At 46.2% G+C, this 24,867-nt stretch overlaps 1 protein-coding gene across 3 annotated transcripts in view; it reads right to left on the reverse strand.

Moving 5' to 3' along the window:
* LOC121283495 (uncharacterized oxidoreductase YjmC-like) overlaps positions 1–20,570 on the reverse strand; it is a 75,608-nt gene extending 55,038 nt beyond the window's left edge. For all 3 annotated transcript variants that reach the window (XM_041198145.1, XM_041198143.1, XM_041198142.1), the window contains exon 1: positions 20,473–20,570. In XM_041198145.1, the coding sequence (XP_041054079.1) occupies positions 20,473–20,477 (5 nt within the window). In that variant the 5' untranslated portion in view covers positions 20,478–20,570. The remainder of the gene's footprint in view (positions 1–20,472) is intronic.
* Positions 20,571–24,867: the final 4,297 nt, after the last annotated feature.

Consider the following 24,867-nt stretch of genomic DNA (forward strand, 5'->3'; position numbering starts at 1 on the left):
CTGAGGGATAGATAACTGAGATTGAGGGACAAAGGGACTGAAGGACAGAGGGACGGATAACTGAGACTGAGGGACAGAGGGACTGAGGGACAAAGGGACTGAGGGACAAAGGGACTGATAACTGAGACTGAGGGACAGACGGACTGAGGGACAAAGGGACTGATAACTGAGATTGATGGACAAAGGGACTGAGGGATAGATAACTGAGATTGAGGGGCAGAAGGGACTGAGGGACAAAGGGACAGTGGGACTGATAACTGAGACTCAGGGAGAAAGGGACTGAGGGACTGATAATTGAGACTGAGGGACAAAGGGCCAGAGGGACTGAGGCAGTGATAATTGAGACTGAGGGACAAAGGGACTGAGGGACTGAGGGACTGATAACTGAGACTGAGGAACAGAGGGACTGAGGGACAAAGGGATAGAGGGACTGATGACTGAGACCGAGGGACTGAGGGAAAAAGGGACAGAGGGACTGATAACTGAGACTGAGGGACAAAGGGACTGAGGGACAAAGGGACAGAGGGACTGAGGGACTGATAACTGAGACTGGGTTACAGGGGGACAGATGGACAAAGGGACTGAGGGACAAAGGGACTGAGGGACAGAGGGACTGATAACTGAGACTGAGGGACTGAGGGACAAAGGGATAGAGGGACTGATGACTGAGACCGAGGGACTGAGGGACAAAGGGACAGAGGGACTGATAACTGAGACTGAGGGGCAGAGGGACTGAGGGACTGATAACTGAGACCGAGGGACAAGCGAACAGAGGGACTGATAACTGAGACTGAGGGACAGAGGGACTGAGGGACAAAGGGACAGAGGGACTGATAACTGAGACGGAGGGGCAGAGGGACTGAGGGACTGATAACTGAGACCGAGGGACAAGCGAACAGAGGGACCGATAACTGAGACTGAGGGACAGGGGGACTGAGGGACAAAGGGACTGAGGGACAGATAACTGAGACTGAGTGACAGGGGGACAGATGGACAGATGGACTGAGGGACAAAGGGACTCATAACTGAGGCTGAGGGACAGAGGTACTGAGGGAGAAAGGGACTAATAACTGAGGCTGAGGGACAGAGGTACTGAGGGAGAAAGGGATAGATGGACAGATAATTGAGACTGAGGGACAGAGGGACTGATAACTGAGACTGAAGGGCAGAAGGGACTGAGGGACTGAGGGACTGATAACTGAGACTGAGGGACTGAGGGACAAAGGGACAGAGGGACTGATAACTGAGAGTGAGGGACAAAAGGACAGAGGGACTGAGGGACTGATAACTGAGAGTGAGGGACAAAGGGACAGAGGGACTGAGGGAGTGATAATTGAGACTGAGGGACAAAGGGACAGAGGGACTGAGGGACTGATAACTGAGAGTGAGGGACAAAGGGACAGAGGGACTGAGGGACTGATAACTGAGACTGAGGGACAGACGGACTGAGGGACCAAGCGACTGATAACTGAGGCTGAGGGACAGAGGTACTGAGGGAGAAAGGGATAGACGGACAGATAACTGAGACTGAGGGACAGAGGGACAAAGGGACCGAGGGACAGATAATTGAGACTGAGGGACAGGGGGACAGATGGACAGAGGGACTGAGGGACAGAGGGACTGATAACTGAGACTGAAGGGCAGAAGGGACTGAGGGACAGAGGGACTGATAACTGAGACTGAAGGACAGAGGGACTGATAACTGAGACTGAGGGACTGAGGGACAAAGGGACAGAGGGACTGATAACTGAGAGTGAGGGACAAAGGGACAGAGGGACTGAGGGACTGACAACTGAGACTGAGGAACAGAGGGACTGAGGGACAAAGGGATAGAGGGACTGATGACTGAGACCGAGGGACTGAGGGACAAAGGGACAGAGGGGCTGATGACTGAGACCGAGGGACTGAGGGAAAAAGGGACAGAGGGACTGATAACTGAGACTGAGGGAGAAAGGGACAGAGGGACTGATAACTGAGGCTGAGGGGCAGAGGGACTGAGGGACAAAGGGACTGAGGGACAAAGGGACTGATAACTGAGACTGAGGGGCAGAGGGACTGAGGGACAAAGGGACTGAGGGACAAAGGGACTGAGGGACTGATAACTGAGATTGAGGGGTAGAAGGGACTGAGGGACAAAGGGACAGAGGGACTGATAACTGAGACTGAGGGACAGAGGGACAAATGGACCGATAACTGAGACTGTGGGAGAGGGACTGAGGGACAGAGAGACAGAGGGACTGAGGGACAAAGGGACTGAGGGACAGAGGGACTGATAACTGAGACTGAGGGACAGAGGGACTGAGGGACCAAGCGACTGATAACTGAGGCTGAGGGACAGAGGTACTGAGGGAGAAAGGGATAGACGGACAGATAACTGAGACTGAGGGACAGAGGGACAAAGGGACTGAGGGACAGATAATTGAGACTGAGGGACAGGGGGACAGATGGACAGAGGGACTGAGGGACAGAGGGACTGATAACTGAGACTGAGGGACTGAGGGACAAAGGGACAGAGGGACTGATAACTGAGACCGAGGGACTGGGGGAAAAAGGGGCAGAGGGACTGATAACTGAGACTGAGGGGCAGAGGGACTGAGGGACAAAGGGACTGAGGGATTGATAACTGAGACTGAGGGGCAGAGGGACTGAGGGACAAAGGGACTGATAACTGAGACTGAGGGGCAGAGGGACAGAGGGACCGATAACTGAGACTGAGGGAGAAACGGACTGAGGGACTGATAACTGAGACTGAGGGACAGAGGGACTGAGGGACTGAGGGAGTGATAACTGAGACTGAGGGACAAAGGGACTGAGGGACTGAGGGACAGAGGGAGAAAGGGATAGAGGGACTGATAACTGGGACTGAGGCACTGAGGGACAGAGGGAATGAGGGAGAAAGGGATAGAGGGACTGATAACTGAGACTGAGAGACTGAGGGACAAAGGGACAGAGGGACTGAGGGACTGATAACTGAGAGTGAGGGACAAAGGGACTGAGGGAAAGAGGGACAGAGGGACTGAGGGAGAAAGGGATAGAGGGACTGATAACTGGGACTGAGGGACTGAGGGACAAAGGGACAGAGGGACTGAGGGACTGATAACTGAGACTGAGTGACAGGGGGACAGATGGACAAAGGGACTGAGGGACAGAGGGACTGATAACTGAGACTGAGGGACAGACGGACTGAGGGACCAAGCGACTGATAACTGAGGCTGAGGGACAGAGGTACTGAGGGAGAAAGGGATAGACGGACAGATAACTGAGACTGAGGGACAGAGGGACAAAGGGACCGAGGGACAGATAATTGAGACTGAGGGACAGGGGGACAGATGGACAGAGGGACTGAGGGACAGAGGGACTGATAACTGAGACTGAAGGGCAGAAGGCACTGAGGGACAGAGGGACTGATAACTGAGACTGAGGGACAGGTGGACTGAGGGACAAAGGGACTCATAACTGAGGCTGAGGGACAGAGGAACTGAGGGAGAAAGGGATAGAGGGACTGATAACTGAGACTGAAGGACTGATAACTGAGACTGAGAGACTGAGGGACAAAGGGACAGAGGGACTGAGGGACTGATAACTGAGACTGAGGGACAAAGGGACTGAGGGACAGAGGGACAGAGGGACAGAGGGACTGAGGGAGAAAGGGATAGAGGGACTGATAACTGTGACTGAGGCACTGAGGGACAGAGGGACTGAGGGAGAAAGGGATAGAGGGACTGATAACTGGGACTGAGAGACAAAAGGACAGTGGGACTGAGGGACTGAGGGACTGATAACTGAGAGTGAGGGACTGAGGGACAGAGGGAGAAAGGGATAGAGGGACTGAGGGACTGATGACTGAGACTGAGGGACAGAGGGACTGAGGGACAGAGGGACTGATGACTGAGACTGAGGGACAGAGGGACTGAGGGACAGAGGGACTGAGGGACAAAGGGATAGAGGGACTGATGACTGAGACCGAGGGACTGAGGGAAAAAGGGACAGAGGGACTGATAACTGAGACTGAGGGACAAAGGGACTGAGGGACAAAGGGACAGAGGGACTGAGGGACTGATGACTGAAACTGGGTTACAGGGGGACAGATGGACAAAGGGACTGAGGGACAAAGGGACTGAGGGACAGAGGGACTGATAACTGAGACTGAGGGACTGAGGGACAAAGGGATAGAGGGACTGATGACTGAGACCGAGGGACTGAGGGACAAAGGGACAGAGGGACTGATAACTGAGACTGAGGGGCAGAGGGACTGAGGGACTGATAACTGAGACCGAGGGACAAGCGAACAGAGGGACCGATAACTGAGACTGAGGGACAGAGGGACTGAGGGACAAAGGGACTGAGGGACAGAGGGACTGATAACTGAGACTGAGGGACTGAGGGACAAAGGGATAGAGGGACTGATGACTGAGACCGAGGGACTGAGGGACAAAGGGACAGAGGGACTGATAACTGAGACGGAGGGGCAGAGGGACTGAGGGACTGATAACTGAGACCGAGGGACAAGCGAACAGAGGGACCGATAACTGAGACTGAGGGACAGGGGGACTGAGGGACAAAGGGACTGAGGGACAGATAACTGAGACTGAGTGACAGGGGGACAGATGGACAGATGGACTGAGGGACAAAGGGACTCATAACTGAGGCTGAGGGACAGAGGTACTGAGGGAGAAAGGGACTAATAACTGAGGCTGAGGGACAGAGGTACTGAGGGAGAAAGGGATAGACGGACAGATAATTGAGACTGAGGGACAGAGGGACTGATAACTGAGACTGAAGGGCAGAAGGGACTGAGGGACTGATAACTGAGACTGAGGGACTGAGGGACAAAGGGACAGAGGGACTGATAACTGAGAGTGAGGGACAAAAGGACAGAGGGACTGAGGGACTGATGACTGAGAGTGAGGGACAAAGGGACAGAGGGACTGAGGGAGTGATAATTGAGACTGAGGGACAAAGGGACAGAGGGACTGAGGGACTGATAACTGAGAGTGAGGGACAAAGGGACAGAGGGACTGATAACTGAGAGTGAGGGACAAAGGGACAGAGGGACTGAGGGACTGATAACTGAGACTGAGGGACAGACGGACTGAGGGACCAAGCGACTGATAACTGAGGCTGAGGGACAGAGGTACTGAGGGAGAAAGGGATAGACGGACAGATAACTGAGACTGAGGGACAGAGGGACAAAGGGACCGAGGGACAGATAATTGAGACTGAGGGACAGGGGGACAGATGGACAGAGGGACTGAGGGACAGAGGGACTGATAACTGAGACTGAAGGGCAGAAGGGACTGAGGGACAGAGGGACTGATAACTGAGACTGAAGGACAGAGGGACTGATAACTGAGACTGAGGGACTGAGGGACAAAGGGACAGAGGGACTGATAACTGAGAGTGAGGGACAAAATGACAGAGGGACTGAGGGACTGATAACTGAGAGTGAGGGACAAAGGGACAGAGGGACTGAGGGACTGACAACTGAGACTGAGGAACAGAGGGACTGAGGGACAAAGGGATAGAGGGACTGATGACTGAGACCGAGGGACTGAGGGACAAAGGGACAGAGGGGCTGATGACTGAGACCGAGGGACTGAGGGAAAAAGGGACAGAGGGACTGATAACTGAGACTGAGGGAGAAAGGGACAGAGGGACTGATAACTGAGGCTGAGGGGCAGAGGGACTGAGGGACAAAGGGACTGAGGGACAAAGGGACTGATAACTGAGACTGAGGGGCAGAGGGACTGAGGGACAAAGGGACTGAGGGACAAAGGGACTGAGGGACTGATAACTGAGATTGAGGGGTAGAAGGGACTGAGGGACAAAGGGACAGAGGGACTGATAACTGAGACTGAGGGACAGAGGGACAAATGGACCGATAACTGAGACTGTGGGAGAGGGACTGAGGGACAGAGAGACAGAGGGACTGAGGGACAAAGGGACTGAGGGACAGAGGGACTGATAACTGAGACTGAGGGACAGAGGGACTGAGGGACCAAGCGACTGATAACTGAGGCTGAGGGACAGAGGTACTGAGGGAGAAAGGGATAGACGGACAGATAACTGAGACTGAGGGACAGAGGGACAAAGGGACTGAGGGACAGATAATTGAGACTGAGGGACAGGGGGACAGATGGACAGAGGGACTGAGGGACAGAGGGACTGATAACTGAGACTGAGGGACTGAGGGACAAAGGGACAGAGGGACTGATAACTGAGACCGAGGGACTGGGGGAAAAAGGGGCAGAGGGACTGATAACTGAGACTGAGGGGCAGAGGGACTGAGGGACAAAGGGACTGAGGGATTGATAACTGAGACTGAGGGGCAGAGGGACTGAGGGACAAAGGGACTGATAACTGAGACTGAGGGGCAGAGGGACAGAGGGACCGATAACTGAGACTGACGGAGAAATGGACTGAGGGACTGATAACTGAGACTGAGGGACAGAGGGACTGAGGGACTGAGGGAGTGATAACTGAGACTGAGGGACAAAGGGACTGAGGGACTGAGGGACAGAGGGAGAAAGGGATAGAGGGACTGATAACTGGGACTGAGGCACTGAGGGACAGAGGGAATGAGGGAGAAAGGGATAGAGGGACTGATAACTGAGACTGAGAGACTGAGGGACAAAGGGACAGAGGGACTGAGGGACTGATAACTGAGAGTGAGGGACAAAGGGACTGAGGGAAAGAGGGACAGAGGGACTGAGGGAGAAAGGGATAGAGGGACTGATAACTGGGACTGAGGGACTGAGGGACAAAGGGACAGAGGGACTGAGGGACTGATAACTGAGACTGAGTGACAGGGGGACAGATGGACAAAGGGACTGAGGGACAGAGGGACTGATAACTGAGGCTGAGGGACAGAGGGACTGATAACTGAGACTGAGGGACAGAGGTACTGAGGGAGAAAGGGATAGACGGACAGATAACTGAGACTGAGGGACAGAGGGACAAAGGGACCGAGGGACAGATAATTGAGACTGAGGGACAGGGGGACAGATGGACAGAGGGACTGAGGGACAGAGGGACTGATGACTGAGGCTGAGGGACAGAGAGACTGAGGGACTGAGGGACAGAGGGACTGATGACTGAGACTGAGGGACAGAGGGACTGAGGGAGAAAGGGATAGAGGGACTGAGGGACTGAGGGAGTGAGGGACAGAGGGACTGATGACTGAGACTGAGGGACAGAGGGACTGAGGGACTGAGGGACTGATGACTGAGACTGAGGGACAGATAATTGAGACTGAGGGACAGGGGGACAGATGGACAGAGGGACTGAGGGACAGAGGGACTGATGACTGAGACTGAGGGACAGAGGGACTGAGGGAGTGAGGGACAGAGGGACTGATGACTGAGACTGAGGGACAGAGGGACTGAGGGACTGAGGGACTGATGACTGAGACTGAGGGACAGATAATTGAGACTGAGGGACAGGGGGACAGATGGACAGAGGGACTGAGGGACAGAGGGACTGATGACTGAGACTGAGGGACAGAGGGACTGAGGGACTGAGGGACAGAGGGACTGATGACTGAGACTGAGGGACAGAGGGACTGAGGGAGAAAGGGATAGAGGGACTGAGGGACTGAGGGAGTGAGGGACAGAGGGACTGATGACTGAGACTGAGGGACAGAGGGACTGATGACTGAGACTGAGGGACAGAGGGACTGAGGGAGAAAGGGATAGAGGGACTGAGGGACTGAGGGACTGAGGGACAGAGGGACTGATGACTGAGACTGAGGGACAGAGGGACTGAGGGAGAAAGGGATAGAGGGACTGAGGGACTGATAACTGAGACTGAGGGACAGAGGGACTGAGGGACAGAGGGACTGATGACTGAGACTGAGGGACAGAGGGACTGAGGGAGAAAGGGATAGAGGGACAGATAACTGAGACTGAGGGACAGAGGGACAAAGGGACCGAGGGACAGATAATTGAGACTGAGGGACAGGGGGACAGATGGACAGAGGGACTGAGGGACAGAGGGACTGATGACTGAGGCTGAGGGACAGAGAGACTGAGGGACTGAGGGACAGAGGGACTGATGACTGAGACTGAGGGACAGAGGGACTGAGGGAGAAAGGGATAGAGGGACTGAGGGACTGAGGGAGTGAGGGACAGAGGGACTGATGACTGAGACTGAGGGACAGAGGGACTGAGGGACTGAGGGACTGATGACTGAGACTGAGGGACAGATAATTGAGACTGAGGGACAGGGGGACAGATGGACAGAGGGACTGAGGGACAGAGGGACTGATGACTGAGACTGAGGGACAGAGGGACTGAGGGAGTGAGGGACAGAGGGACTGATGACTGAGACTGAGGGACAGAGGGACTGAGGGACTGAGGGACTGATGACTGAGACTGAGGGACAGATAATTGAGACTGAGGGACAGGGGGACAGATGGACAGAGGGACTGAGGGACAGAGGGACTGATGACTGAGACTGAGGGACAGAGGGACTGAGGGACTGAGGGACAGAGGGACTGATGACTGAGACTGAGGGACAGAGGGACTGAGGGAGAAAGGGATAGAGGGACTGAGGGACTGAGGGAGTGAGGGACAGAGGGACTGATGACTGAGACTGAGGGACAGAGGGACTGATGACTGAGACTGAGGGACAGAGGGACTGAGGGAGAAAGGGATAGAGGGACTGAGGGACTGAGGGACTGAGGGACAGAGGGACTGATGACTGAGACTGAGGGACAGAGGGACTGAGGGAGAAAGGGATAGAGGGACTGAGGGACTGATAACTGAGACTGAGGGACAGAGGGACTGAGGGACAGAGGGACTGATGACTGAGACTGAGGGACAGAGGGACTGAGGGAGAAAGGGATAGAGGGACAGAGGGACTGATGACTGAGACTGAGGGTCGGAGATTTTGGGGTTTTAGTGTCTCCCTCTACCTGGCCATACCCCGCTGGGACCCTTCAGCTCTCGGTGACCGTCCTGCTCCCCACCCCCCGGGTCCCGAGATCGGGGTGATAGGGGTTCGGGGTTTTGGGGGTTCCGAAGCCGGTTGCCATGGGGATCCGCGGCCCGTGTGTTCACAGCGGGAACTCCGCCCTCAAGGACCAGGTTCGAACAGAATGTATACAATATATAGAATATATACAACATATACAATATGTACATAAAGGGTACAAAATAAAAATATATAAGATATGTAATCTACAAATATACATACACAATATGTACAATATACACAAGATATGATATATGTCTATTGACAATCCATTGTGCCTAAGATGATTCGAAGTCAGATGGTTGTTTGCAGATGGCAACATTTACAAAGTGGAGAATATAAACTATATATGGTATACACAGTATACATTATGTACATTGTATATCAAATAAATAATGTGCACAATATATACTATATATACAGTACATACAATTTACAACACATACATATAAACAATATACACTATACATAATATATCACACACAGTATATGCTGTATATAAAATATATAATACACACCATACTCACTATCTACACAATATATATAATATATACAGTATATAAAATACGCCCATTATTAAGGAAGTAGTAACAGGACATTTAGACAATCATAATACAATTAAGCAGAGTCAACACAGTTGTATGAAAGGGAAATCATGTTTGACTAACATTTAGAGTTCTTTGAGGATGTTACAAGCAGGGTGGATGAAGATGAACAAGGATATGTAGTTTACTTGGATTAAAGGATTTCAATAAAGCAACGCTTAAAAGGTTACTACACAAGAGCTCATGATGTTGGTGTTAACATATTAGCATGGATAAAGGATCAGCTAACTAACAGAAAACAGAGAGTCAGATAAATGGACCATTTTAAACTGCAACCAGGGGAAAAATTTTCCCCCGTTAGGGGGGGAAGTGCAAGAGCGGGCATGGGAGGAGCATTTCCGATTGGTGCCTCCGATCGGGGGTGCGCCGCCATTTTATGTGGGCGGGCTAATTAAGGCCCACTCAGCGTGACATCTGCCAGGAAGCGCTATGCGCTCTCTATGCAGGCGGGGTGGGGGGGGGGGGTGTTGGTGGAGGGGGACTCTCTCAGCCAGGAGTGCGCTCTTTCGTGCATGCGCGTGAAAGAGCACACTGATCTCCCTGAAGCTAAGTGCTGCCTCAGGGAGATCGGCTCCAAATTTAAAAATGTTAAAGAAACGATATCAAAATTTCCCTGACATGTCCCCTCATGTGACACTGTCACATGAGTTGGGACATGTCCATTACTTTTACTGAAACGTTTATTAGATATTTTAAAACCCTCATGGAACCTTATCTCGCCCATGGATGAGGTTTCATGCTTTTTCTTAAGCCCGCCAGGGCTCCCAGCCTGCCCACCAACCTGAAGGTTGGACGGGCAGGTCCATTAATGACGTTAAGTACTTTTTAAATGTCCTCAATAGGCCGCTGACAAATCGGCGGGCGCACAGTTGATTCAGCTGCGCCACCGCCGACCTGAAAATGGAAATGATGCAGGGTGACGTCGGGAGTTCCACCCAATGTCATCCTGCGTCATTTTACACGTCGGCGAGCGGGCCTCGCCCCCGCTCGCCGACCGGAAGATCTTCCCCCAGGATCAGTGCTGGGGCCTCAAATATTTACAATCCATATTAATGATCTGGGTGAAGGGACTTTCAGTAATATATTTGAGTTTTCTGATGATACAAATGAGATGGGAAAGCAAGTTGTCAGAAGGACACAAACAGTCTGCATAGGAATATTTGTACAGGTTAAGACAGTGGTTAAAAATTAGGCAGTTAGAGTACAATGTAGGAAAATATGGGCCAGGATTTTATGGCCCCTCCCTGTGGGATATTACAGTCCCGCCGAACTGAATGGAGATTTAAATGGCTCATCGCATCTGTCAGGGATACATATGCCACGATGGGGCTGTAAAATCCTGGCCAAGACATTGCTCACTTTGGCGGGAAGAATAGCAAAACAGAATACTATCTAAATGGAGAGAGACTACAGAATACTACAGGGGGGTCTGGGTGTCCTCATACATGAATCACAAAAAGCTAGCATGCAGGTTCAGCAATGAATTAGGAAGATAAATGGAATATTGGCCTTCACTACAAGGGGAATGGAGTATTTAAGTAGGGAAGTCTTGTTACAACTGTACAGGGCATAAAGTACTGTGTACAATTTTGGTCTCTTTATTTAAGAAGGTATATACTTGCATTCAAGACTATTCAGAGGTTCACTACATTGATTCCTGGGATGAAGAGGTTGTCTTATGAGGAAAAGTAGAGCAAATTGGGCCTTTATTCATTGGAGTTCAGCATGAGAGGTGACTTTATTGAAACATAAGATTCTGAGGTGGCTTGACAGGGTAGATTCTTAGATAATATTTGCCCTTGCGGGAATCTGGAATTGGGGAACATAGTTTCAGAATAAGTGACCTCCCATATAAGACAGAAAAGAGGAAGAATTTCTTCTCTCAGAGGGTCATTAATCTTTGGAATTCTCTACCCTATGTAGCAGTGGAGGTTGGGTTATTTGAAATATTTACGGCTGAGATATACAGGTGTTTGATCGATGAGGGAGTCAGGGTTATGCAGGGCAGGCAGGAAAGTAGAGTTGAGGCCACAATCAGATTAGCCATGATCTTTTTGAATGGTAGAGTAGTGTGAGGGGCACACTGTCCGACTCCTAATTTTTGTGTTCTTATGTCCAATGCATTCCTAGTTTGCCCCTTCCCATGTTCTGCCCTCTGTAAACATGAAATCATCTAAAACTCTTGCTTTCTGCACTCTTACTTGTACTAAGTCCAGCTCATCCATCACTTCTGTGTTTGCTCTTCAACATTGACTCCCAGTTAGGCAATGCCTCAATTTTAAAATTCTCAAATCTCTGTATGGCCTCCAGTTCTACAATCCTCCAATATTTCTGTGCACATCTAATTCTGGCCTCTTGAGCATTCCTGATTTTAATTTCTCTACTATTGGTGAACGTGCCTTCAGTTGTCAAGGTCCTAAACTGTGGAATTCCTTCGCTAAACCTCTCTGCCTACCCCTGACTCTCCTTTAACATATTCACAAAAACCTGTTGCTTTGATCAAACTTTTGACCACCTTCTTTCTCCTCATGTAGTTCAGTGATAAACTTTGTTTGATAATGCTCCTAAGTGAAGCACTTAGGAACGTTTTACTATACTAAAAGTGCTGTATGAATACAGGTTGTCATTGTTGAGAGTTGAGCTATGAGTGGTAAGTGGATTAGGGTATTGAGATATAGAGTGTGTGGGTATTGGGGTGAGAGGACATTGGGGTGGGGAATATTATGGTGAGGTTACTGGGTGAAGAGGTTGGGGTTTTGGGGTATGGGGTGAGAGAGTTGCGGTATTGGAGTTGGGATGAGGGCATTAGGGTATCAGGGTTTATGGTAAGTGGGTTGTGGTATTGAGGCAGCTTCTCCGTGGGATGTAGAGGAAATACTTGCAGAAATAAATGGCTGAAGGAGGAATGATTGTAAACAAATATGTTCATTACCACTTCCTGCTCACAAAGAAAGTTGGAATGTGAAGGTTTGTAACGTCAATGAACAATCACCAGAGAGCAGGAGATCCCTGAGAATTGATTAATTCATACTAACACACTTAAAAAAAGACAATGGGTATGAAGTAGCAGAGGCACTATTACATATTACAATATTAGATACATCCTAGGATTCTGAGGAAAGTAAAGATGAAAATTGCAGAGGAATTGGACGCAATCTTCCAATATTTCTTGGAGATAGGCATGGTGCCAGAAGATTGGAGAATTGCCTTTGTTTAAAAAAGTGAAAGAAAGATAAATGCAGCAAAAATACAGGTCTAAAAATAAAAACAAAAACAAAAAACTGCGGATGCTGGAAATCCAAAACAAAAACAGAATTACCTGGAACAAAAACAGAATTACCTGGAAAAATACAGGTCAGTCAGTTTAACATTAGTGGTGGCGAAGCTTTTAGAAATGATAATCCATGGGGAAATTAACCGCCAATTGGATAAGTATGGACTAATAAAGGAAAGTCAATGTGGATATGTTAAGGGAAAATCATGTTGGACTAGTTTGATGGATTTTTTGACAAGTTAACAGTGTGTTGATGAGGGTAGTGCAATGCATTTGATGTGTATATAGACTTTAAATCATTTTACATTTTAGGCTTGTTAGAAAAATTGAAACAAAAATTGAAATAAAAGGGGCTGTAACAGTATGGATGCAAAATTGGCTAAAGGGTAAAAAACAGAGAGCTGTAGTGAACGATCTGTTTTCAGATTGGAGGAAGGCATAGGCTGGTGTTCTCCAGGGGGAGAGTCTTTGGCTCGGTGAGCGGGGACGGGGCCTGTTCACCGAGGCATAAAATGAAACGGGGTGACGTCGGGTGTATGTCCCGATGTTACTGTACGCCATTTAGATTTGCAGTTCGGCGGGCGTGCAGCTGAGTCGGCTGCTCGCCCGCCTAGCTGTCAAAGGCCTATTAAGGCCATTTAACTAACAATTAAAATAGTTAACAGAGCTGCCCGTCCAACCTTAAGGTTGGTGGGCAGGCGAAGAGCCCAGGTGGCATTCACATTTTTCTTGGAACCTCATCCATGGGAGGGATGAGGTTTCATGAATGATTTTAAATTTTCTCAAAAATTTTTATTGAAATGAATGCATGTATCCCAGCTCATGTGACAGTTTCACAGGAGGGGACATGTCATAAAAATTTTTCAACACTTTATTGAACTGTTAACACTTAAAACTAATCTCCCTGAGGCACCTCTGTACCTCAGGGAAATTTCTCCCCCAATGGTGCAAAATTCTACCCCAGGAGTTGGTGAGAGGACCACTGCTAATTTCGATAAGTATTAATGACTTTGACTTGGAGGTACATGGCACAATTTCAAAATTTGTAAATGACACAAAACTCAAAAGTATTGTGAATTGTGAGGAAGAGAGTGATAGGGCCGGATTTTCACAGATTTGGAAAGATTTCTTGGACGGTTAAAAATGGAGGGCAGGACCCAGATGTGGAAATCACAGTATCTTTACAGTGCAGAAGGAAGCCATTTGGCTCATCAATTCTGCACTGACTCTCTGAAGGAGCATTCCAAATAGCACTCCCCTGCCTTAACCCCGTAACCTTGTACATTCTCTCTTTTCAGGTAGCAATCCAATTCCCTTTTGAATACCTCAGTCGAACCTACCTCCACCACCCTTTCAGGAAGTTTGTTCCAGATTCCAACCACCCTCTGGGTTAAAAAATATTTTCCTCACATCACATTTACTCCTTTTGCCAATTATCTTGAATATATGCCGTCTAATTGTTGATGTTCTCTCAAGTGGGAACAGTTTCTCACTATTTACTTTGTCCATACCCCTCAGGATCTTAAAACCTCTCTCAAGTCTCCTCTCAGCCTTCTTTTCTCTAAGGAAAACTGTCCCAGCCTCTCCAATCTATCCTCATAGCTATAGTTCTTCATTCCGGGAATCATCCTTGTGAATCTCCTCTGTACTCTCTCCAATGCCTTCATATCCTTCCTCAGGTATAGCACCTAGAACTGGATGCAGTACTCCAGATGAGGCCTAACTAGTGTCTTATACAAATTCAACATGACCTCCTTACTCTTGCACTCAATGCCTCTATTAATAAAACCTAAGATACTACATGCTTTATTAACTGCTCTCTCAAATGCCTTGCCATCTTCAATGACCTATGTATGTATACACTGAGGTCCCTCCGTTCCTGCACCTCCTTTAGAGGCTCTCCCTTTATTTTAGACTGTCTCACCATATATTTCCTGCCAAAACTAATCACCTCACACTTCTCTGCATTGAACTTCAGCTGCCACTTGTCTGCCCAATTCACCACGTATACAAAAGTGAATTGGGGAGAGGTAGCATTTGGAGGGAAAGAAAGGGAGGAATTTCTGAAAAGTGTTCAGGAGAAGTTCCTTGACCAGTATGTTCTCAGTTCAACTAGCAAGGAGGCATTGTTGGACATGGTGCTGGGAAATGAGGTGGGGCAAGTGGACCATGTGTCTGTGGGAGAACACTTGAGTAAGAGTGATCAATTAGCATAACTTCAGTCATAGGAAAGTTTGTTGAATGCTTAATCAAAGATTTAATAGAAATCTTCTAGAAACTGAAAATATGATAAAGGGTAATCAGCCTGAATTCTAAAGGGAAGATCATTCTTCACCAACTTTACTGAATTCTTTGAAGAACAGAAAGGGTTAATAAGGGTAATGTGGTGGATGTAATATATATTGGTTTCCAAAATGACTTTAATGAGGTGACTTTAGTGAGTAGATTCATGATTAAGATCAGAACATATGGAGTCTGGTAACAGGTAGCAGAATGGAGATCAAGCTGGCTACAAAACAGAAAACTTAAAGTAAGGGTTAAGCGTGGTTACTCAGATTGATAAATGTTGGGAAGTGGCATTCCAAAAGTTTGGTACTGGAACCACTGCTTTTCACCATTTACATAAACGATTTGAACTTAGGAATCAGAAGTACAATTTCAAAATTTGTGGATTACACCAAATTTGTAGATGTGTTTAATACAGAAGAGGACTGCAATAAAATACAGAAAGACATTAATAACCTTGTAGAATGGATATGTGTTTAGCAAATTAATTTCAAAAGACATAAGTGTAAGGCAGTAGTTTTTGGTAGGAGGAATATGGGGACCAAATTCTCCTTGGAAAATAAGAGGAACAGAAGGATCTGGGGTACAGATCATGAAAAGTAGTGGTGCATGTTAACAAGGCTATTGAAAAGTAGACCAAGCATTGGGTTTCATTTCTATTAGGATAGAATAAAAATTCTGAGAAGGTATGTTAAAGTTGTATTAAGCCTTGCTTGGACCATACTTGGAGTAATGTGCAAATTTCTGGTCTCCATATTAGAAAAAAGGATAAAGAGGCACAGGAGAAGATGTGAAAAGATTCACAACAATGATACCAGAACTGAAAGATTATACCTATCAGGAAAGGTTGAACAGGTTGGAGCATTTTTTTCCAGGGAAAAGAAGATTGAAAGGTGACGTGGTAGAGGCCTTTAGAATTATGAAAGGGCTCAATAGGGTATGGAAGATTTTTCCACTTGTTGGCAATGTCAAAACTAGGATCCATAATATAAGATAGTCACTACTAAATCCAAAAGGAAATTTAGGAAGAACCTGTTTGCACAGGGAGTGGTGATAGGAACTAACACAAGTTGTAGTTGATGTGAATAGCATAGATTTATTTAAGAGGAAAATAGATTAACACGTGAGGGAGAAAGGAAAAGAGAATATATTAATAGGGTGAGATGAAGCAGAGCATAAACAACTGCAGGGACCTGTTGTGTCAAATGGCCTGTTTCTGTGCTGTCGTTATAACCCAATTATACCCAGATCAGCTTCATATGATTGTGTTTTCCTTGGGAGCATTGCCAGTTGTCAGGCAGTTTTGGGTCATAGACCTGAACAGAATGTGGTGGCAATGGGGATAAGGAGGAAGTCTGTGGAGGACAGCCATGATGCTGACTGAGGCACCAGGGAGCAGGAGGTTGTCCAAAGAACAGCACAATAGAAATGTGGTAGGAATAGAGGCTTAGGGAACAGATAGCATCCTCTGCAGCCATGATTGAGAGTCCTGAAGGGTTTGGTGCGGAGGGTTTGGCTATTCACAAGTAGAGCTGACTAGTTAAAGATGAGAAAAAGGAGAGGCACGATTAGATTGCAAAAAGGGATATGAATAGGAAATTTCAAAGGAAATAAATGCTTGAAGGGAAATAATTGTTGGGCTATGGGGAAAGAGCAGATGAGTGGAACTAATTGAATGGCTCTTTCAAAAAGCTGGCACAAGCACAAGAGACTGAATGTTCTCCTTTATGCTGTATTATTCTATGATTCTATGATGATATAGTAGCCATTACTGAGACTTGGATACAAGATAGGCATGAATGGGAGCTTAATATTCCACAGTAATCTAGTTGAATATGTTGCCAAGGTCACCAACAAGGTAAATAGGGGAGTTCCTATTGCTGTTGTTTATAAAGACTTCCAGGTGGCAGGCACGCAGCAGATTATTAGCAAAGATTAAAGTGCATGAAATTGGAGGGAGGCTTTTGGCTTGAGTTGGTAATTCATTGGCTGATAGGAAATGGAGTGTGGGATAAAGAATAGGTACTCTGATTATCAAGATGCAAAAGCGGTGTTTCTCAGGGTCTATTCTCAGGGCTTTAGCTTTACATCACTTATATTAATGTCATAGATAAAGTAATAGAGATTCATATATCCAAGTCTGCAGAGACACTGGGAGCAAGAAGTGGCAAATGGATATTGATGGATCAAGTAAGTGGGTAGAGCCATGGAAGATGGAATTAAATGTGGGGAAATATGAAGTCATTTACTTTGGATCCAAGAAAGATAGATCAGAGTATTTTCAAAATAGTGATGAACTAGAAAAAGTGAAGGAATAGGGAGATCAAGTACACAAATCATTAAATGCTATTCAATGGATACCAAGACCTTTCATGGAATGTTAGCCTTTATCTCAAGGGCTGGAATACAAATGTCAGGGAGTTATACCTTGGTTATATGAAGCTGGTCAGATTCCATCTGGAGTATTATGTTCTGTTCTGGGCACGGCACCTCTGGAAGAATATATTGGCTTTTAAGGGAGTATAGTACAGATTTACCAGAGCTATACTGAGGCTTAAAGGGTTAAGAGACTAGTTACACAGACTTTTAACAGGATTTGATGTGAAATGTCAGAAGAACCTATTTCCTTTGTTGGGAGCAGACAAGGTGGCATCATAAAATTAGAACTTATCTGATCAGGGGTGATGTAAGGAAGAAATTCTTCACACAGAGGATAGTGGAAATCTGGAATGCTATCCCCCCAAAAGTTGCTGAGGCTTGGAGTCAATTGAAAATTTCAAAATTGAGATCGTTAGATCTTTGTTACCCAAGATTCTGGGATATGGAGCAAAAGCAGTGCGTTATTTTATTGAAAGGTGGAACTGACTTGAGCCTGACTGAGTCAACCTGGCTCCTATGTTTCTAATGCATTAAGTATGTAATAAAAGCAATAAAACCACAAAGGCTTTCTGCAATTAGTTTCATTCCATGCTCTTGTTGTTGCTTGTCCAACTCGTTCAGTGTGCTCCATTAGTTAAACCGGTCCCTGCTCCATTTCTCCAAATGCCTGATCCAAACCAATTTTAATAATCTTTACGATCCCACAAGGTCTAATATCACCCTCCTCCTCACTTCCCAGACACTTTAATATCCAACCCTGTCTAATCCCACTCTCTTCTCATTCCTTGTACCCTTTAATGCCCCATCTAGCCTAACCACTCTCTCCCTCACTCCCCGTCCACTTTAATGAACCACCCAGGGCTAGAGTTCAGTACATGGGTGATGGTCTTACTTGGATAGCCACAATTTGAGATGTTCCACTTGCAGAGCTAATGGCCACATTCTCCCTGGCCCATCCTCTAGTGGCTGAGGGCTGTCTAGATTTTCCATGAAAGGTTCAAACCTGCAACTTCTGAAGAAGAGTTATGCAGGCTCGAAACGTTAACTGTTTTTTTGTTCTCCACAGATGCTGTTAGACATGCTGAGTTTTTGCAGCATTATCTGTTTTTGCTACAGCTTCACCACTTGGGTCAGTGGTTGCACTTGGTAATTTTTGCAGTTAACCAGGGAATGCACTATTGAGAGGTGGGGTTCTCATCAGTTTGTAGGGTGCAGGGTGTGTTCCAGTAGGGTCTACAGGATTTCAGAAGAATGCATGCATTTTTTTGAGGTCCTGTGTCAATGGGAGTGCTTTGTTAGCTGTCAGCTGGTGGTGTTCTTTGAGGAGGATGTTTTCCCTGCTCCTTAAAATCTACCTCATTGACAATCTTTTGGCCATCTGACCTAATATTTCTTTATTTGGCTCAGTGTCATACTTTATTTTGTAATGCTCTTATGAAGCACAATGGAATGTTTTATTACATGAAATGTTCGATATAAAAATAAGTTGTTGTTATGTTCTGCCCAATGTTTATTCCTCAGCCTACATCACTAAAAATAGCTGCTTCAGCCAATATTCAAACGCTAATATAGGAGCTTGCTGTGCGAAGATTAGTTGCCACATTTCCTACATTACATTGGTTGCAAAACACTTTGGGAGGTTCTGAACTTGTGAAAGCCTCTATGGAAGGTTATATCTTTTCTTTCTCAGGTAATTTGAGATCAGTGCCAAAAAATGTGCTTTGATGTTTACGCCCACATTTCAAAAACAAATTTACAAACACCTCATTCTATTCATTTAAGAACACGCAAAAATACCTTTTTCAGACAAAAGCTGTGCTAGGACAGCTTGGCTAAAAGTGGGGCTAGCTCTGGAGTACAGATCTTCAATGCTACAGCTGGAATGTTATCAACCCTCCACAGCCTGTACTGTAACACTCAGGCACTTAATGCCAGGTGAAGTGAACAGGGTTGGGTGGAATTTGTGACTGTGGAACCTTGGGAGAAAGCCCATTGGGATCATTCAATCTACACTTGTAAACATCACAGCTTTGCCCCTTGCACACCAAACTTCAATTTGGCTGTGAATGGATTCCTCCTCCTCTCAGTTGCCTGCCTGTGCACCATTTTTCTCAACTGGATGTGATGCAGCTAAAGAGATTTGGCTGTGGGATTGCTTAGCTCTATCTACAGATTACTGATACAGATGTGTTATAAGTAAATTACTGCATTTTATTCAGTGGCATCAGCAGGGATTAGGCCAGCAGCAGGAATAAATCCTGACACAGAATTTCACATAGTCCAGCTATTAGAGAGGAGTCACAGCCTGAAAACAAATTCATGCTTTACAGATCAATCAAAAATTCAAAGTTCCAAATTTAGTTGTAACTTTGGATGCGTCTGAAATTCAAAATTATTTTAAGTTCTTTGCTGTTACTTTAGCAAAGTCTTCAGGATATGACACAATGATCATAAAACCTTATAGCACAGAAGGTAGCCATTTGGCCCATTGTTTCCTTGCTGACTCTTTGAAAGTCCCAACTCATTGCTCTTTCCCTATAACCCTGAGAGCCTGCCTGAAGATCTGGAGCCAATGGCTGTTGTGGAGCAGCTCAAGCTTATAAAAAATGTTAAACAGAAAATGTTGGAAATACTCAGCAGGTCAGACAACCATTTGCAGAGAGAGACACAGGTGTTTCTGGTCTTTATGAAAGGACATCGACCTGAAATGTCAACCTTGTTTGTTTCTCTCTCCACAGATGCTACCCGACATGTTGAGTATTTCCAGCTTTCTACGCTTTAGTTCAGTTTTGCAACTTGCTCACTGTGCCTTGCCTTGAAAACTTAGCTGCAACACCTTACTGCCGAGAGTTGATGATTCTCCACAGTGTCATGTGTAGGAGCTATTTGAGCAAAAACTCCAATTTACCTGCAGACATCTTCGTTAAAAACTTCATTTCAAAAGATAAAGCTTACCGCATGTTGATCTCTCAATTTAACGCCTGGCAATTGGAAACAGGTTTAATTAATGAAGTTGCAGTCTCTGAGCAAGTCACTAATTATTGCTGATAACATGTGACTTGTTGCTAAGGAGACAGCTCAGCTGCTCCTTCTGGGTAAAACCCATAGGTTTGTTTGATTCTTAAGTGGCAAGAATTGTCTTGAAACTTGCCTGGCAGCCTCTACCAGTTTAGAAATAAAATAAATCACAGGATGTTTTGATTCAAAATTTAGTTTGTATATTACAGCATTTCAGTCAAATCTGAAGTTACATGAAGAGCACCACAGGCCATTGCACAGGTGAGAGAAGGAAAACAGAACAGGGTAGTTAGTTTAGAAGGATTCACTGAAAATTTTATTGAAGCAACAAGAGAGCGAGAGTGTGAGGAGAAAGAGGTAAGAAGAGACTGAGGGAGAAAGCAAGTGATCAAGAGAATGAGAGCAGAGAAGTGAGAGAATGGAAGAGAGAAAGAGAGTGAGGAGAGAGAGGGAGAGAGAGAGAACAAGAAAACAGGAAGCAATAGAACAAGACAGAGTGAAAGAGCACAAGAAGAAAGAGCAAGAGATAGAGTGGTTAGAGAGACAGAACAATGATATCTAAAAATAAAGGAACAGGAAGGATGAATAAAAACAAATTAAATTACTAGTGTGATATACGGTTGCCATACGACGTATGATCCCTGTCGTTTAAGGGTCTGGCATATAAAGGGTTAATGTGGGACTGGATACAGTATTGCCCACAGTGTGATGTAAAGGGACACATGACCCGAGTCTAGAGGACAATCTTGTACTGGACAGAGATGTGTATAGAGGCAAGCATGGTGACTGCTTCTGGCTTAAACTTATACTGTATATATGTATATAGTTATAACTAGTTAATAAATATTGTTAAACTGTACAAGACTCAGAGCCTCTTCATGAGACCTACCAAACTACACACAATATTTTACAACATGGTGGCAGCTATCAGAACAACCCAGAAGCTCACAGAAGTTGGAAAAGAAATTTAGGACTTGAAGGAATAAAGGAGCAGCATTCTGACGTACCAAAAAGCACCAGAAGTGAAGACACAGAAGGAGATCGCAAGAGAAAAGCTGCAAAGCAGGTATGGAAGCAGAAAGCAGAAATAAAACTCCACACTGCAACAGAATACTCCATTGAACCCTGTGGAAGTCCGGCTTCAATACTCAAAGAGTGCAGTGTCAGAAGGCCTAGCAGGGTGAGCTAAAAAAACTTCAGTTCTTGGCTGGAATGAGTTTAAACAAACGACTTGGTGAGGGGAGCTTGCTCCAGTTGAAAAAAAATATGTAATTAAAAAATAACTGGCAGTTAAAAAACTCAGCAAAAGCTGGAAATTAAAGTTTTCACAATGAGAAAGTACTTAGATACTGCAGGGAAGACTCAAAAAAAGGTCGATCCAGGGATTCGCTGCTGAAAATTTATAGTACAGCAATGGCAACCGCCATTGCTACCTGCCAAAACTGTCAAGCACGGGAAACCTCATTGAGAAGAAGCAAAGTGGCAGCACCATCTTGGATTTCATAACAGCATTTAAAGGTATATATACTTTTAATTTTAAATGACTATGGATCAAAAATCTACCTCATCCAAGGCCCGGAGCAGTCACAAAATTGGGGACGTTGGAAAAAGAGATTCCTTAGATACATGACTGCTTCAGGTCTAGACAAGAGGGCAGAAGCTGAACAGTTAAACACATTGCTTTATTCGGTAGGTCCAATGGCCAATGATATAATAGCTAGACAAGGAATCAATGAATTCTTAGCAATATTTGACAACTTTTAAAAATCATTTGACACGTATTTTAATTTGAGTAGTAACAAGATCCTTGAAAGAGCAAAGTTTAACAAATGTGTCCAACAGCCAGAAGAACCTGTTGACTCCTTCTTTAATGAGCTATACAGAATGACTGAAGGCTGTGACTATGGTCACTTGAAATCAGAGCTAATCAGGGTCAGAATTGTTGTGGAGTGGCGGACGATGCACTCTCAGACATGCTTCAGGCTAAGGAACATTTGACCCTTGAAAAGGCCATTCAGATTGTCAAGCAATCTAAAATCTGTTTACAGCACAGATCCTCTTAAGAGGCGAAAGCAAGTCCCACTGCCCAGTTAGTAAAATAGCAGAGGAGCAGGGACACTCCAGGCCAAGGGAAGCAATGCCCATATTGACCATTAGAATGGGGGGGACCATGCCAGTGCTGTGGAGCCAAGCGACCCCATAGATGTGATCAATGTCCGGCAGTCTCAGCACAGTGTTTTAATTGCAACCACTTAGGACACTTTAGAAAGCTATGCAAAGTGAACACAGCCAGATGCACGGATGATCTCAAGATGATTCACGAGGTCAAGGTACCACACCAAGAGGGAACACAACCATACTACTTAGGTGAGGCCAAAGATCAGGGAGTTTCATTTTGGAACACAGGTAACTTGGTTAATGGTCAGCTCACAAACATTAAATTGGACACGAAGCCAGTGTTATGGTCCTCTCAGACAAGGAACCATGGCTGGTGACTCAATGGATGATGCCATCCACAACACAGCTGTACGGAGCAGGTGGCATCAAACTCCCAGTGAAAGGTAATTTGCAGGCAACACTCAGGTACAAAGACAAAAGAATACGAGAGATCTTGTTTGTCGTCTACAACCAAGAATGTTCCCTTTTAAACTGAAAAGCCTTTGTCAACCTCAACTTCCTACAGAAAATTGACAATGTTAACAAGCAAGGGCATGGTTCCAAATTTAAAAAGGAGTTCCTGAAACTTTTTACTCGCTTGGGGTGACTAAGGACCACATACAGAATTGTACTGAGGGAGGATGCTAAGCCTGTGTGGCTGTTCAAGCCATGAAAAATACCCCATCCACTCATGAAGCAAGTTGAGCAACAGCTGGACGAAATTACCAAAATGGGTGTCATCTCCCCTGTCATTCAGCCAACCGAATGGTGCTCCAGGATGGTCCCAATCCCAAAACTGAACGGATCCATCCATGTCTGTGTCGACTTGGCACATCTCAATAAAGCTGTGGCAAGAGAAGTCCATCCGATGTCCTCGGTGGACGACAGTCTGACCAAACTCTCTAAAAGCATAATGTTTTCAAAGCTCGACTCTAACACTCATGGGTCTGCTGCTCCCTCTGCGGTGACAGAGGACGAGGAGGGGCTCACAGGCAAAGGGAATTCAGAGGGGATGGACAACCTCTGAGATTCCTGAGTGGTTGATTCAGGGATGTCCAGCTGCCGCTCCTCCTCCCTTTGGGTGACCGAGGGCCCCGGCCTGACTCATTGAGGGGAAGGAACAGCTGAAGGGATGTCAAGGTGCCCCGTTTCCATCAGCAGGAGCTCACCCATGGCTTCCACAATGAAGTGCAGGTCTGTGTGCGTCTCCATGTTCTGCTGCACCAGGGTCTCCATGACATCTGCCATCCTCCTCATGAGGCATCCATTGGAGAGAAATTAAAGAAGACGACCAAACACCAGAATGACCACATCCAACACAACGTCTTCTTCATCAAGGTTTACCCACTACAACAGAGTCTTCTACTCCTCCAACTATTGTAAAGACAAGATTTGGAAGAATTTTAAAGCATCCAGACCAACTGAACCTGTAAACACAGAGACTTGAGGGAGGTAGAAGGCGTATATGAAGTAATGTAAATATGTTGGGTTAAGAGGAATGCATTGTAAATTCTTTTGATAAAGACTTATGGGAGATGCAGTATAAGGGTCTGGCATAGAAAGGGTTACGTGGTACTGAGTATAGTACCACCCACAGTGTGCTGTAAAGGAACACATGACCTGAGTCTAGAGTGAAATCTTGTACTGGTCACAAAGGTGTGTAGAGGCAAGCACGGACATAGCTCCTAGGCTAGACTTTATACTGTATATATGTATGTAGTTACAAGTAGTTAATAAACACCCAATGTTAAACTGCACAAGACTCAAAACCTCTTCATGATACCTCCTGAACCACACATATTTTGCCCTTGGCAGGGGCGCTCGGTGGGAGTGAGCGGGTGCGTCCGGGAAGCTGACTGCCGCCTGCAATTGGCACTGGACAGCAATTTAATGCTGGCAGGTCAATTAAGGCCTGCCCAGCTATGCGCTACCTGTGCAGGGGGGAAGAGCGAGCGGGACGAGCACAAACTTCACACATGCGCGCGTGCAAGCACTTCATAATGTCCCTGAGGCACAGTGCTGTCTCAGGGAGATGAAGAGATATGAAAAAAGTTTTAAAAATAAAATTGTAATGAAACATGTTCCCTCATGTGACTCTTTCATACAAGCAGGGACATGTTATTAATGAAAAATTAAAGCGTTCATTTTACTTTTATTTGCTTTTGGAAACCTCAT

This window comes from Carcharodon carcharias, chromosome 10, assembly GCF_017639515.1.
Source record: "Carcharodon carcharias isolate sCarCar2 chromosome 10, sCarCar2.pri, whole genome shotgun sequence".
Classification (NCBI taxonomy): Eukaryota; Metazoa; Chordata; class Chondrichthyes; order Lamniformes; family Lamnidae; genus Carcharodon; species Carcharodon carcharias.